At 38.8% G+C, this 15,281-nt stretch overlaps 1 protein-coding gene across 6 annotated transcripts in view; it reads right to left on the bottom strand.

The window, feature by feature from the left end:
* Nucleotides 1-15,281, bottom strand: part of cenpa (histone H3-like centromeric protein A) — a 128,842-nt gene that overhangs the window by 35,779 nt on the left and 77,782 nt on the right. For 2 of the 6 annotated variants that reach the window (XM_089122804.1, XM_089122805.1), the window contains exons 3-6: nt 4,067-4,182; nt 3,896-3,970; nt 712-872; nt 366-593 (exon numbers count right to left, since the gene is read on the bottom strand). In XM_089122804.1, coding sequence (XP_088978930.1) covers nt 449-593; nt 712-872; nt 3,896-3,970; nt 4,067-4,182 — 497 coding nt within the window. In that variant the 3' untranslated portion in view covers nt 366-448. Of the gene's footprint in view, nt 1-362; nt 594-711; nt 873-3,895; nt 3,971-4,066; nt 4,183-15,281 lie in introns of those variants that run through there. The other 4 variants (XM_089122808.1, XM_089122807.1, XM_089122806.1 and 1 more) reach the window with 3 other exon arrangements.

Below are 15,281 nucleotides of genomic sequence, written 5' to 3'. Positions count from 1 at the left end.
TATGTCATTTTTTTTGTGAGAAAAATGGTTAAGAGTTTGAACTGTAGATATGTTGTACTTTTAATAACCTTGGGGATTTTGATATGAATGAAAAGAGACACAAACGCTATATAATTTATTGTACTAATTTATTGAATGAACAGTATGTCATTTTTTTGTGAGAAAAATGGTTAAGAGTTTGAACGATAGTGATATGTTGTACTTTTAATTACTTTGAGGCTTTTGATATGAATGAAAAGAGACACAAACGCTGTATAATTTATTGTACTAATTTATTGAATGAACAGTATGTCACTTTAGAAAACTTCAAAAAAAAAATATATATATATATATATATATATATATATATATATATATATATTTATTAAGTTGGTAGCTACTCATTTAAGCCTAATAGGTAAAGACAGACAACATGGTGGCCCACTTTGATGTGATTTTTGTTGTTGTTTCATACATTGAAAACCCTGTCAACATACATCTGACGCACATATCGACCGGTTCCATTCTGCTCCTCTAAATCTTCTCTGTCCTCCAGTTCATTGTGATTGTCATCTCTGATATCCTCTCCTTGAGGGTCAGGTAGCCGGAGATCCCTAATGATTAAGAAGTAAACAAGTATGATTATAATTGTAGAATGTGGTAAATAGTTATTCAATTAGGCCTATTGAAAATGGCTATCAATTTAAATTGTTTGTTTTCAGGTAGGCCTACCTCGCTATGTTATGCAGCACAACAGTCGCACAGATGATGTTACACACTCTGTCAGGTGTCATTCGCAATTCCCCATGTAGACAATGGAAATGCCTCTTCAGTACACTAAATGCCCGCTCTACAGTGTTACGAGTTGAACAGTGTGCTGCGTTGTAGTTTCTCTGTGCAGGTGTAGTAGGATTCAGAAAGTGAGTTAGGAGCCAAGGTTTTAGAGGGTAGCCAGAGTCCCCCAACAGGACCCCATCGATAATGCCTTGTTCAAATGCTTGGAAAAGTTGAGAATTTTGAAGAATTCAAGAGTCATGAATTGATCCAGGCCAGTGGGCCACACAGTTGAGGAACCGGAGATCAGAATCACAAACAGCCTGAATGGTTAGGCTGTGGTTTCCTTTTCTATTCACAAACAAATGTTCATGAGCTGTTGGAGCCTGGATTCTGACATGTGTCCCATCAATTGCTCCAACAATATTGGGAAATCTTGCTATGCTGAAGAACCCTCTTTTGACTTTGTTCAGCTCTGCCAGTTGGTTTGGAAACTGAGGGAGCTTATTTGAAAGTGCCCTTGATAACCTGTATACCACCCGTGACACAGAAGCTTTGCTGAGACCCACTGTGTCACCATCAGCATTCAGAAACGTTCCTGTTGCATAAAATCTCAACGCAGTGCAAACCTGTAGCAATGCTGGGATGCTGGGGCTTCTTGAAGTGGCAGGGCTCAGTACTTCAGCTAATTCATCAGTCAGACTCAGTAAGTCCTCATTATTATATATTTCCAGTAGGTTACTGCGGTCCCTAAAAACCCTTTCCATTCTCATAGCTCTCTCCATTACTTCGTCAGAAAACCACAAATTATGAGCCATTTTCCCTTCTCTTTTGGCTGTTTGTAATGTAACCGATTGCTACTGTTGGTTGCCAAGGTAACATAGAGTCTTAGACCAAAGTTAGCCTGGGGGTAAGGTGTCTAATTTTTTTGGTCTAAAATTAAGTCAGTCTTTACTTTTGTGAAACTGTCTAACTTGCATTAGACTAGTCTATGAGCAAATTTTAGACGTGTCTAACACTATAGACCGGTCTAAAATAGCTTTGTTAAACCGGCCCCTGGACGTGCTGAGTTTGAGTCACTCGTGCTGTGTGTTTGAAAAGCAAAAAATGCCAAACATATAGGTTTTCTCCAATCTCATTTCATAACGAATGGAAACGTTTGAAGTAACATACTGTTTTATAATCCATATATTTTTGTCTAGTGTAGTGTTACTGAAGTGTTCCTTTTTAACGATATATAGGCTGCGAGCTATTTGTCTGTTATCATTTTATGCAGCCCTATACATAGGCTATAACAATGCACAACAAACGTGGTGTTCATATATATTTAATAAATGTAAACAAAAAAATAAAAAAATATATTCCCGAAATTGTGCAGCCCTATAGTTTCTCTTGATATCAGCATGTTCACAGGTGTTTATTTTTTACAGGGACCAGATGCCACTGATGACTGCTGATGAAAACACCCCATCTGGCAACTCCAGCCTCCAGTGTCGCACCGCGGCGCCGTATGCGTCATCAAGACAAGAAGCAGAATATAGTCGACAAAGCAGCGAGGAGGCGTTGCATCGTATGATTAGTTTTAAGACAAGGTTGGTGAGGATGGGAAAAATCTTACATTTCGGTGCAAACTTTGCCCGCTGTTAAAATAATTGCTGTCTGTGGTTGTATATGGGCTGTGGCAATTAAAAAAAATAGCTTGCAGCAACATATGGAAAAAAAGAACTATGAACTAGTTTCTTTTTTTGAACTGTGAACTTAGTTCAAAATTGTGATGTATAAACTATGAACTTAAAGGGTTAGTTCACCCAAAAATGAAAATTCTGTCAGTATTTACTCACCCTCATGTTGTTCCAACCCCGTAAGACCTTCGTTCATCTTGGGAACACAAATTAAGATATTTAAGATATTAAGATCGCTCCTGCATGCAGTCCATAGGCTTCTTGAGGGACTGGCTCTTGCTGTCCTCGAAAAGTCATTAAAGACATCGTTAAAATAGTCCAAGTGACTACAGGGGCTCAATCTTAAGTTTATCAAACGACGAGAACACTTTTGTGCGCAAAAAAACAACAAAAATAACGACTTTATTTCAACTATTCGTTTATTTCTCCCTCTGCGCGAGTCAGGTTACTAGTTTAATAGCGTAAGCTTCTGTTATTGTACGTCACACGCATCACACACACATGACCAGCGTCGGCCAATAGTGAGCCTACGTGTGACGTAGCTCTACGCAATCACACTACGTTAACTGACTTACAGGCTCATGGAGAAGGAAGTGAATAGTTGAAATAAAGTCGTTATTTTTGTTGTTTTTTTGCGCACAAAAGTGTTCTCGTCGTTTGATAAACTTAAGATTGAGCCCCTGTAGTCACTTGGACTATTTTAACGATGTCTTTAATGACTTTTCGGGGACAGCAAGAGCCAGTCCCTCAAGAAGCCTATGGACTGTATGCAGGAGCGATCTTAATATCTTAAATATCTTAATTTGTGTTCCGAAGATGAACGAAGGTCTTACGGGTTTGGAACAACATGAGGGTGAGTAAATACTGACAGAATTTTCATTTTTGGGTGAACTAACCCTTTAACTAGTTCATTTTAAAATTTGAGAACTGAACTTTGAACTAGTTCATGTAGAAATTGAACTTTCCCAACACTGGCCCCACCCTAGTGACGCCAACATACTTCGAATTTTGAGAACATTTAAACTGTCTGAAGAATTTATACAAAATTATACTTCTTGTACTGCCTATAAATTGTCCAGATTTAATGAATGAATGCATGAATGAATGAGGAAATTTTATACCTATAAGGGCCAATCGAGGGAATCTGGCCTACTCTTTACGAGAAGTGCCATGAGAATTAAATAAAAAAAGAACACTGTTGTTATTTTAATACAGTAATGTTATGAAAATACTGTAATACAATCTAATTACACAGTGACTTTTTTTCAATTTCTTTTTATTTTGGGGTTATTTGTGACCTGCACATTTACCTCACTACATAGGCACAAGTTGATAGTTGGTCTCTATGGTTACTGTGCAGTGATATAGATATACTAGTAGCTTTTGCTATGGACCTATCCAAGAACTAAACATTTTATAATACAATGTAAAATTAAAATAAATACTTTTTGATCACCTACCTCCTGTAAAGCCATTAGAGCATATCCCTGCCACATCATGTGCTCTCGACTAAATGTCTGACACACCTCTCGTACCTGTCAGGAAAAATAAAATAAACTTTTACATCACTGATACATTTGTGAAAATAGCTTCTGAAGTGAATGATGAACGATGCACAGAACCAGTAGTACCAGTCGAGAAAATGGGGCCTTGCGAAGCAACAGATCAGTAGACTTCTGATATTTGCGTATCTCCATGAGAGCTCGCGTGCCAGGGCGAAATCTGTGTTTCTTCCGTGGGGATGCTTCTAGTACAAAAACAAAACAGTAGGTATTTAGCTGATGCTTTGAAATACAGTTCACTCTTCACAGGTAAAGCAGGGTTAACCACTGGTCTATATAGAGAGTATTATACCTGCGTGAAGTTGGCCCCCCACCCAACGCAAAACGTCGTCAAAATATGCTCAATCATTTATGCTCTGTTTGTGCTGTAAAAAGTTTCGTTTGTGCTGCTTCAGTTTTTTAGATATTAAAATAATATTTTTAGGTCATTCTGAGGTCACTCAGCCCCGCCACATGATCAAAATTCACCCAAAATAGTCTCGTTCGTTTGTGCTTCGTTTGTGCTGGATTGTGCCGTTAAAATTTTAGTTTGTGCTGCGTCAGGTTTTAATATAACAGACTTTGAATTATAGACGATGACGTCACCAGCCCCCCGCATGCTCCAATTTCATCCAAAATAGTCTTGTTCGTTTGTGCTCCGTTTGTACTGTTTTGTGCTGTAAAAAGTTTCGTTTGACCTGCTTTGGATTTTTAAATATTAATCATTGAATGTTAGGTCGATGACGTCACTCAGATTAAAGATTAATTTGTGCTGCGTCGGTTTTTATAATATTAGACATTACATTATTATTGATGACATCACCAGCCCCCCACATGATCCAAATTCACCCAAAATAGCCTCGTTCGTTTGTGCTTCGTTTGTGCTGGATTGTGCCGGTAAAAGATTCAATTGTGCTGCGTTGGTTTTTATAATATTAGACATTACATTATTGTTGATGACATCACCAGCCCCCCACATGATCCAAATTCACCCAAAATAGTCTCGTTCATTTGTGCTTCGTTTGTGCTGGATTGTGCCGGTAAAATTTTACCGTGCTGGCGTCGGGTTTTAAAATATTAGATATGAAATCAATTAGAAATGTTGATAGGCCTATTTAAGCTGAGTTTTAAAGTTTTTAAAGGTCAACATTTTTTGTTAATGGATATTCGATATGATTAAATTTCAAAAGTTAAATCATTTTGACTTAATTCATTGTCATGAGTTTCCACATACATAATAATAATAGTTATTAAATGAATTAGGCATAGCCAGCACATAGGCTACAACACACACAGTACCAGTCAAAAGTTTGAAAATATTTGAATAGTCCCTTCTGCTCACCAAGGCTGTATTTATTTGATCCAATTATTTCAAAATACAAATATTTAACTGCTGTTTTCTGTGAATGTATTGTGAAGTGTAATTTATTCCTGTGATCAAAGCTGAATGTTCAGCATCATTACTCCAGCCTTCAGTGTCACATGATCCTTCAGAAAAATCCAGATAATATGCTGATGTTATTAATTTGATGCTCAAGAAACATTTCTGTTATCATTATCAATGTTGAAAACAGTTGTGCTGCTTAATATTGTTCTTTAAGACATTTAAAAAAAATATCTTTTGACCCGTACTGTATAGATCTATAGACTACACACACGGTGCTCTACAAAGGCAAAGTGCAGTAACTACGCAAACAATGAAACAGAGAAAAAAGCCTTTAAAGTTTTTATACCAGCCAGTCAAACATGTTATGGGTAGATTAGTGGTAATGCATCTCCGAAACGGGACATAATTTAACCCAGATATTTTTTCACAAGACAGAACACATGTCATAAATCCCCTGTGCTTTGCCTTTGTAGGGCACAGCAAAACAGATTATGGTGCATATTTTTTTTTTTACAATGTTCATATTATTTTAGGCTATTAACAAAACATCATATGTAAAAACACTTAGGCTACCTTGGAGTTTGTGTTACATTCCACACATCCAATGATCCTCAGTGTCCGTTAAGAGTTGAATACACACAGGATAGGTAACAGAATATTCAGGGCCCGAGCACTAACTGTGTGAGGCCCTATTGAAACTGTTGGGATTATTTTTTAGGGCCCGAGCACTAACTGTGCGAGGCCCTATTGAAACTGTTGGGATTATTTAGGGCCCGAGCACTAATAGTGTGAGGACCCTATTGAAACTGTTAGGGTTATTTTTAGGGCCCGAGCACTAACAGTGCGAGGACCCTATTGAAACAGTTAGGGTTATTTTTAGGGCCCAAGCCCTGAAAGGGCGAAGGCCCTATTGTTTTCCTTGGGATTATTTATTAGGGCCCAAGCCCTGAAAGGGCAAAGGCCCTATTGTTTTCCTTGGGATTATTCTTTTCTATTATTAGGGCCCAAGCCCTGAAAGGGTGAAGGCCCTATTGTTTTCCTTAGGATTATTAGGGCCCAAGCCCTGAAAGGGCGAAGGCCCTATTGTTTTCCTTCCGATTATTATTTTTTTTCTAACGACTATTCGAGCACTTTTTGGGCCCTTAACATGCTCAAAAACTCTTGAAACTTTGTACACGGGTCAGAACCCGCAGCCATCAGGGCCGGGCTGAAGATGGTACCCGGGCGTGGCAGGGGGGCTCGACAGCGCCCCCTGGAACGGGGTCCGAACACTTGGTCCATAACTCAAACACGCGTATATATCGTATTATGAAACTCGGTGCACATGTCGATCTCATTGTTATATATATACTTCGCACTTTTACTTTTTACCCCAGCCCAACAGGAAGGCTATTTAGGGTTGTTCGTAAAACACTTGCAATGGAATTTGAAATACTCCTCCTAGAGCTCTGATCCAAATTCGACGAAACTCGGTCAGCGTGAAGTAAAGACATTGAGGATGAAAGTTTGCGAGGGGATTTTTGATATCTCTAACTGTTTGGCAGTGGCGAGGAAACAAAATTATGGCAAGAAACGTGAAACAGGAAGTGTGTCATAACTAGGGTTGGGTATCGAGAATCGAGTATCGATTGGAACCGGGACTAACTTTTCGTTTTTCCCGGAATCGTTCAAAAGTTAACATTTCGATTCCTAGTTTCGATATTCACAGTCCGCCGAGCGGAAGAAGAAACCGCTGAACACCAACGAACGAAGAAGCGTCTACCGGAAGTGTTGCAGGGTCCCCGCGGGTCCTTAAAAAGTCTTAAAACGTCTTAAATAAAATTTTCGCTTTTTAAGGCCTGAAAATGTCTTAAAATCTGAAATTCCCGATAAGGAGGTTTTAAATTTCACGTACGGACCTTAAATTTCTTGTCCGACTCGTCATCCGTTTTTTTGTTTTGTTAACAGACTGTGTTTACGGGCATTCATGCTTGGTTGCCAGATGTAAATAATTAAATCCCCAGTCAGAGCTTTTCTGTTAAAAGAACACGTTTTCTACCCGGTCTTGTCAATAGTATCTGGCAACCATGCTCTACACTGCTGAAGAAGCGCTGATGATCTGAAAACAGACAAGTATCTGGAGTTCAGTGATATTCATTTGAGATTATCTACTTGAATTAATTAAAGTGTCATTCAGTTGGTCTTTATTCTGTCACGAGCTGTTTGTGCGACTAAATCTGCAATCAATACAGGCTAATATCCAGCAGTGTTTTTAATGTTGATCATATTATTGCATATTATTGCTGTTTTGCAACGAAAGCCACTGCAGAACTGCGGCAAACAGTGGTGATTCGAATTTGTGAGATTCAATGACCCGTTCATAAATACAGACACTTGCTTTGTTACCATGTTTGTTACTGATGAATGAATGACTCGATGACGGATGACTCGCTCATAAAGACAGTGACTTACCGTCACCTACTGGCGATTTTAATTTAATGTTTAAAAGTATCACCTCGTTTTTACCATCATTGGATATTTATTGAACTTTTTTTATTTAAAGCATTATTTATTTTACGAAAGTATTTATACAGGTAAAAAAATGAACTGGAAAAAAATCGATTAAAGGGGGCAGATATTGTCCCTAAATGTTGTGACTGCAGTCTGAGTGCAAGAGGGCAGTGGCATTCTAAAAAATTGGAGAACCACTGAACCGAGGAACAGGGATATGTAGAATTGCACAAGTGCTACTGCTAAAGAGTGCATTCTCAATACAGCCCGTTTCCTTGATTCAAATGTCTCATAAGCTTAATTGAATTGGCCGAAAGTGAAAAATTATAATGTAATTTTTTTCTCTAAAGACTACAAATAAGATAGCTACCAAAATTAATGTCGGTAACTGAAGTTTGACTAAAAGTAATTACTAAAAGTTGACAAAAAATGCAATGGCTTTGTCAACTAAAACTGTGAAAGACAAAATTACTGACTAAAATGTGAATAAGACCAATAAGAATTTTCATTTGAAGACTAAGACTAAAACAAAAATGGCTGCCAAAATTATTAAATTGTCGTGTCTTGCTGATTATTTTCCTTTTTTTTGTCGTGGTAAAGTCTTAAATTTGCCTTTTAGAGGACTTAAAAAGGTCTTAAAAGTCATTAAATATGCTGTTGTGTGCAGATACAGAAAAATGTGCAGAAAAATGTGCAGATACCCTGTGTTGGCATAACCGCGCGAGTCGAACATGAGTAGGGTTGGGAACCGAGAACCGGTTCTTTTCCAGAACCGGTTGTGTTTTTGAAAAATACCAGAACCGTGCAAAGTTCCTAAGTTTCGGTTCCGAAAACGGTTCTGATGCCGATGCGATATCATCATGTGGGCGAAGTGCTGGGAGTAGAAGACGCCGTCTTATTCCTGAATGACAAAAACTTCACCACTGAAGTTGCGATATGCTCTCACACGCGCTGCATTTGTCACACACAGACACACGCGCGCTGCGCTTGCCGACCGCCGAGTCACTCTCTAGCCTACATTCAAATCAGTTTGCGCTGAGAGAGAGAGCAGTTGCACAACAGTCTCAATATTTATTTGTTTCACATATTCAAATAATTTCCGTTACAGAATTAGTGAGATTATAGTTTGAGTAAACATTGACGGTAGTGGTTAAAACAGATGCAGTACGTATATTTTTTGTGTTCAGAATTTTCAAAATATATACAATGAGCGAGTGCATCATAATGTTTTTTTTCAAACCGTGTTTTTGTCTTATCTTGAATCACTACGTAAAGCCTGTAATAAGCGTTAATACTCTGACTTGTTTAGACTGGCCGGCGGATCGCAGCTGCTGCGGAGTAGCCCAATGCCTGCGTTACTCGTCATGGACATAAACAGAGAGAAGTAGCTCCGGCAACAATGTTCTTCCGCAAGACGCATGCAGTTCTGTTTATTAACTGCTAGAGCACCGATTTATCCAGTAATGAAATAAGTAAAGTCTTTATGAATCAATCATTCAAACCATTTAAAAAATAATCTGTTCTACACACATCTTACATGTGTGTTAAAGCATATTCTACTCCTTCTGAGAGGGTATTCTTCACTGTTGGAGATACAATGGAGAGGTCCTAAATTATTATAGACAATGCAGAATTTTTTCATTTCCTTTATATATATATATATATATATATATATATATATATGTTAAATATTTTTATTTATTTATTTTTTTGCAAAGATTGCTTAATAATATTTTGAGTTTGTTTACATTACCAGTCTGTTAAACTAATTTGTCAAGTACTATAAGAAATAAACACAAAAAGGATTGTGGATTTTTCTCTTACTAATATTTTTAATTGAATGGGAACCGGAACCGGAATCGTTTAGCGGAACCGGAACCGGAAAATTTATCACGATTCCCAACCCTAAACATGAGTAGCTTACGTCGGCGGTCCAAAGTGTGACTTCACTTTTCTAAAAATAACGAAATCTCGGCAAAATGCAACATTTGTGACAAAAGGAGTATTTGTGACAGAAGGAGTATTTCCTTCAAAAAGACCGTTGGTTAGCAAGGTTAGCTAAACTTTTTTGACCCTGCCTCTTAAAAGAATCGGAATCGAGAATCGTTAGGAACCGGAATCGAAACAAGGAATCAGAATCGGAATCAGAATCGTTCAAATTCAAACGATATAATCATAACTTCAGCATACATCAACTGATCTTGATGAAACTTCAGCAGTGTGTTCACTGTAAGAGGATGATCACATGGATGTGACTATTGTGAGTCAAAGTTATAGCGCCACCAACTGGCAGCAGGAAGTGTGTCACTTTCAAAATGCTTTGAAATCACCCTTTTATTTTTACCCGATTTGCTTCAAACTTCATCTGTATAATGTAAACATACGGCAGATGTAGACCTGTGAATGGATTCTTGATATCTTTTAAACTGTTGCCGTGGCAACGCATCAAACTTTACCATTCTTTTAGGATGCTTTTGAGACCCTTAGCATGCTTCAAATCACATGAAACTCGACAGACACATCACATTTATTAGCCAGTAGACACGTGCAAAGTTTCAGAAACGGGCGTGGTGAGGGCTCAGTAGCGCCACCTTTTGACAAAAGTGGGGTTGTTAGTTTTAACTAGAGTTACAAAAATCGGTATGTATATTGTACTCCTCGAGCCGGACAACTTTCTAATTGACACTCATTAGCTAGGACCCACAGAAAGTCAGATATCTTTGTTTGAATGTAGAGAAAATCTTAGAATTTTGCCAGTCTCTCAGTGTCTCTCTGTGTGAGTGAGAGGAGGGGCGCCTGTCAGGTTAATTTTAACCCTTTATTTGCTGTGTGCCACTTCTCTGGCATTTTCGGGGGCCTTAACATCCTCTAAAACTCTTGAAACTTTGCATACGGGTCAGAACCCATGGCCATCAGGGCCGGGCTGAAGCTGGTCATCGGGCGTGGCAGGGCGGCTCGACAGCGCCCCCTGGACTGGGATTCGAACATTTGTCCATAAATCAAACACACTTGCATGAATTAATATGAAACTCGGTACAATTATAGATCACATCAGGCCAAACAACTTTCGTGCTCTAAGTTTTACGACAATTCAAATGAAAATTGGGAATTATGGGTTGTTTGAATAGTTGTCCTAGGAGAAATACATCAAATTACAACGCATGTGTTTACCAATCACAACCAAACTCAGTGTGCATGAAGTCAAGACATTGAGGATGCTCAATTCCGGACGGATTTTTGATATCTCGAACGGTCTGGCCGTGGCGAGGAAATGAATTTTATGACTAAAAAAGGACACATAAGGGGCCATTCACATATCGCGCCTAAAAACGCGTAGAAAACGCTAGGCGCACGCGTTCTCCTTTTTCCAAAGAAGCGCTAGGGCGGTTGCACTCCGGAGGCGTCTGTCGTTGCTAAGCAACCATCAGCTACGCTCTCCATTACATGAAGGAAATTTCAGCAATGGATTTCCACCACCGAAAAACCCTTGCTGTAACTCTGTTACAAGATTTATTTACTCAGAAAAGTAAAAAAACGCCGCAGTGTTTGGGTGCACCCCATACTACAAAAACGCAAGAACCATGGGGAATTTCACCAGCTGATTCAGGAACTCCGCCTGAACAATGGGAGGTTCAAAGCCTATTCCAGAGTGGACAAGGACCAGTTTGATTATATTTTAAGAAGAGGTAACAAAAATGGCGAGGAAGCTGATTGGTTGGTTCGTGTCACGTGACCTACGGTGCGCTTGCGGCATTCTGAAAAGTTGAGATGTTTTTATCTCGATGCGGCGCGGACGCGCCTGGAAAAAACGAGCGCGTCGCACCGCGACCGCGTCGCTTCCATTATGAGCGCGCATACCGCGCGCCTACATTTGAAATAACGAACTTGAGCGCGCAAAAGACGCGATGTGAACCGGCCCTAAAGTGTGTTATAACTTTGCTCATTTTACCTACAGTTACAAAACTTGCCACATATATTGTTCTCGTCAAGCCGATCAACTTTCCAATTTAAAGTCATTCGCTCTGAGCAACAGAACGTCAGATATTGTAGTTTGAATGGATTTATTTCCCTTGCGATTCACTCTCTCTCTCTCTCTCTCTCTGTGTGTGTGTGGGTGTGGGTGTCTGTGTGGGGAGGGGAGGGCTGTTGTCTGTGTTTATGTGTGTGTGTGTGTGTGGCTGGCTGCGATTTTTCCTACAAGTCCTTGTCTCTAAGTCCTTGTCTTTTTGCATAACAATTTTGTATTTTTTTAAAATGACAAAATAGGCATATATAACCCCCATCTTTTAAATGTATAGTGTGCTTTAAATAAAAGTAAGATTGTATTTGTAATTGAAGCTGAATGAATTTAAAATTCATGTGCTACATTTCAATATATTTGTTTTCCTTAAGATTTTAAAACACTAACTTCATTCTTATCTGAATTACAAATATTTGTTTCTGTATAAAATAATACTCTGACTAAAAACACATTTGATTTTTCTTTTTGCATCGTTATTTACACGTATTTATGTATGTGTGTGTGTGTGTGTAAATATATAAAGTGCGGGGTTTTTTTTAGATAAAGTATAATTTCTATAACTATGTGTTGAACTAATAAATCACTCTTGTGTGTGTTAAACACAATCTACTTAATACAGACAACTTCATTATACAGATAAATAACAAATCCAAAAAATATATGATCATAATCTATGACAAAAAAAGCCATTACAAACTATATTAGTGGAAAATACACATTGCTCTTTGTATTGTTGTAAAATACATTCATGAAAAACAAGATAACAAAAATCAAAAAGATACATTATTTTAGATATAGCCATGGCTGCTATAAAATTGATATATGTTTTAAATGTATAGCAGAGATGTTAAATGAGGCAGCAACATACAAACTTTCTAGAACAACATGGACCTGAATAGCTGTTTTTTATGGAGGACAGTGAAGAGGAAGAGGGTGCAAATCAAACAGCTCATTCTCAGACTACACAGCAAACAGCTTAAGTTTTTAGTGCTTTGTTTGAGGTTTTTAGTGCTCTGTCCTATCTATTATCTACATATAATAGATAGAACAGAACAAGAAAGGCAATTAATAATCTGTCATTGCGTCACTGCATTATGATATGAAAGGCTCAGTACAGTGTGGCACAAAATGCTTATGCGCATCCCGAGTGGAGAATGATGCGCTTAAAGCCACGTGGAGTTACAGCGCACAGCGCATCGAGTCCGCATTGATGCAAGCTCTACAATACACTTCTTTTCGACAGTCGAAGCGGGGGTTACGTTTTTGCACGTCGTACAGAATAACCCTAAAGGCACCAAGGTGACGGTGCCACCGGCTTTATATTAAAAAAAAAACATAGCTGTGAGCAGCGATAAAGGGCCAAAGCCGGCGGTACCACCATCCCGGTGCGTTTAGGTAACTAAAGGCATCGGGGTTGCGGTGCCACCGGCTTGGGCCCGCAATCGCTGCTCGCAGCTATATTTATTATTATTATTTATACGACTATTCGGGCACTTTTGGGGCCCTTAACATGCTCAAAAACTCTTGAAACTTTGCACACGGGTCAGAAACCGCGGCCATCAGGGCCGGGCTGAAGATGGTACCCAGGCGTGGCAGGGGGGCTAGACAGCGCCCCCTGGAACGGGGTCCGAAAACTTGGTCCATAAATCAAACATGCTTGCATGTAATAATATGAAACTCGGTGCACATATAGATCTCATCGTTCATATATACCTCATACTATTACTTTTTACCCCAGCCCAACAGGAAGTCGGTTATTTAGGGTTGTTCATAAAACACTCGCAATGGAATTTGAAGTACTCCTCCTAGAGAATTCAAACAGATGGCACGAAACTCGGTCAGCATGAAGTCAAGGCATTGAGGATGAAAGTTTGTGTGGGGATTTTAGATATCTCGAACGGTTTGGCCATGGCGAGGAAACGAAATTATGGCGAGAAACGTGAAACAGGAAGTGTGTCATAACTTCAGCATACATTAACTGATCTTGATGAAACTTCAGCAGTTTGTTCGCTGTAAGAGGACGATCACATGGATGTGACTATTGTGAGTCAAAGTTATAGCGTCACCAACTGGTAGCAGAAAGTGTGTTACTTTCAAAATGCTTTGAACTCACCCTTTTATTTTTACCCGATTTGCCTCAAACTTTATCTGTATAATGTAAATACATAGCAGATGAAGACCTGTGAATAGATTCTTGATATCTTTGATACTGTTGCCGTGGCAAGGCATCAAACTTTAAAATTCTTTTTTTTGATGATTTTGAGACTCTTAGCGGCTTTTGGGGCCCTTAACGGGTTTGAAAACTCTTGAAACTTTGCATACAGGTCAGATCCCACAGCCATCAATTCCGGCTGAAGATGGTACCTGGGCGTGGCAGGGGGGCTAGACAGCGCCCCCTGGAAGGGGGTCCAAAAACTTGGTCATTAAATCAAACACGCTTGCATGTAATAATATGAAACTCGGTACACATGTTGATCTCATCGTTTCATCTATACCTCGCGCTTTTACTTTTTACCCAAGCCCAACAGGAAGTTGGCTATTGAGGTTTGTTTGTAAAACGCTCGCAATGGTATTTGAAATACTCCTCCTAGAGCTTTGATCCAAATTCGACGAAACTCGGTCAGCGTGAAGTCAAGACATTGAGGATGAAAGCTTGTGTGGGGATTTTTGATATCTAAAACGGTTTGGCCGTGGCGAGGAAACGAAATTATGGCGAGAAACATGAAACAGGATGTGTGTTATAACTTCAGCATACATTAACTGATGTTGATGAAACTTCAGCAGTGTTTTCGCTGTAAGAGACCGATCACATGGATGTGACTATTGTGAGTCAAAGTTATAGCGCCACCAACTGGCAGCAGGAATTGTGTCACTTTCAAAATGCTTTGAAATCACTCTCTTATTTTTAACCGATTTGCTTCAAACTTCATCTGTATAATGTAAATACACAGCAGATGTAGACCTGTGAATGAATATTTGATATCTTTGATACTGTTGCCGTGGCAATGAATCAAACTTTAACATTCTTTTTTGATGCTTTTGGGACTCTTAGCATGCTTGAAATTGCTTGAAACTCAACAGATACATCACATTTATTAGCCAGTGGACATGTGCAACTACGGCAAAAGATTAAAGTAATGTCAAAAAAGTAAACACTAAAAGCCTCATATCTTCTAAAAATGTAATTATACATCATTTGTTTCTAAATTAAATTATACGAATATGATAACTTCCCCTTTTTTCATTTAAGAATTATGTTTACGTTCAAAAACAGCCAGAATGGTTGTAAAATTCAGAAAAAAATAATAATCTGAGTCATACGTAGTGCTATACTGCCTCTTGTGTTCAATATCAGGTAGGCCTATTGTGTATATTCCCACCGGTTAATCAACGTGCGACTCCGTTGG

The sequence above is a fragment of the Pimephales promelas genome, chromosome 18, assembly GCF_988280905.1.
Source record: "Pimephales promelas chromosome 18, fPimPro1.hap1.1, whole genome shotgun sequence".
In the NCBI taxonomy this organism is placed as follows: Eukaryota; Metazoa; Chordata; class Actinopteri; order Cypriniformes; family Leuciscidae; genus Pimephales; species Pimephales promelas.
Note: the sequence above shows the minus strand (reverse complement) of the source record. Positions and strands in the feature narration are given on the sequence as shown.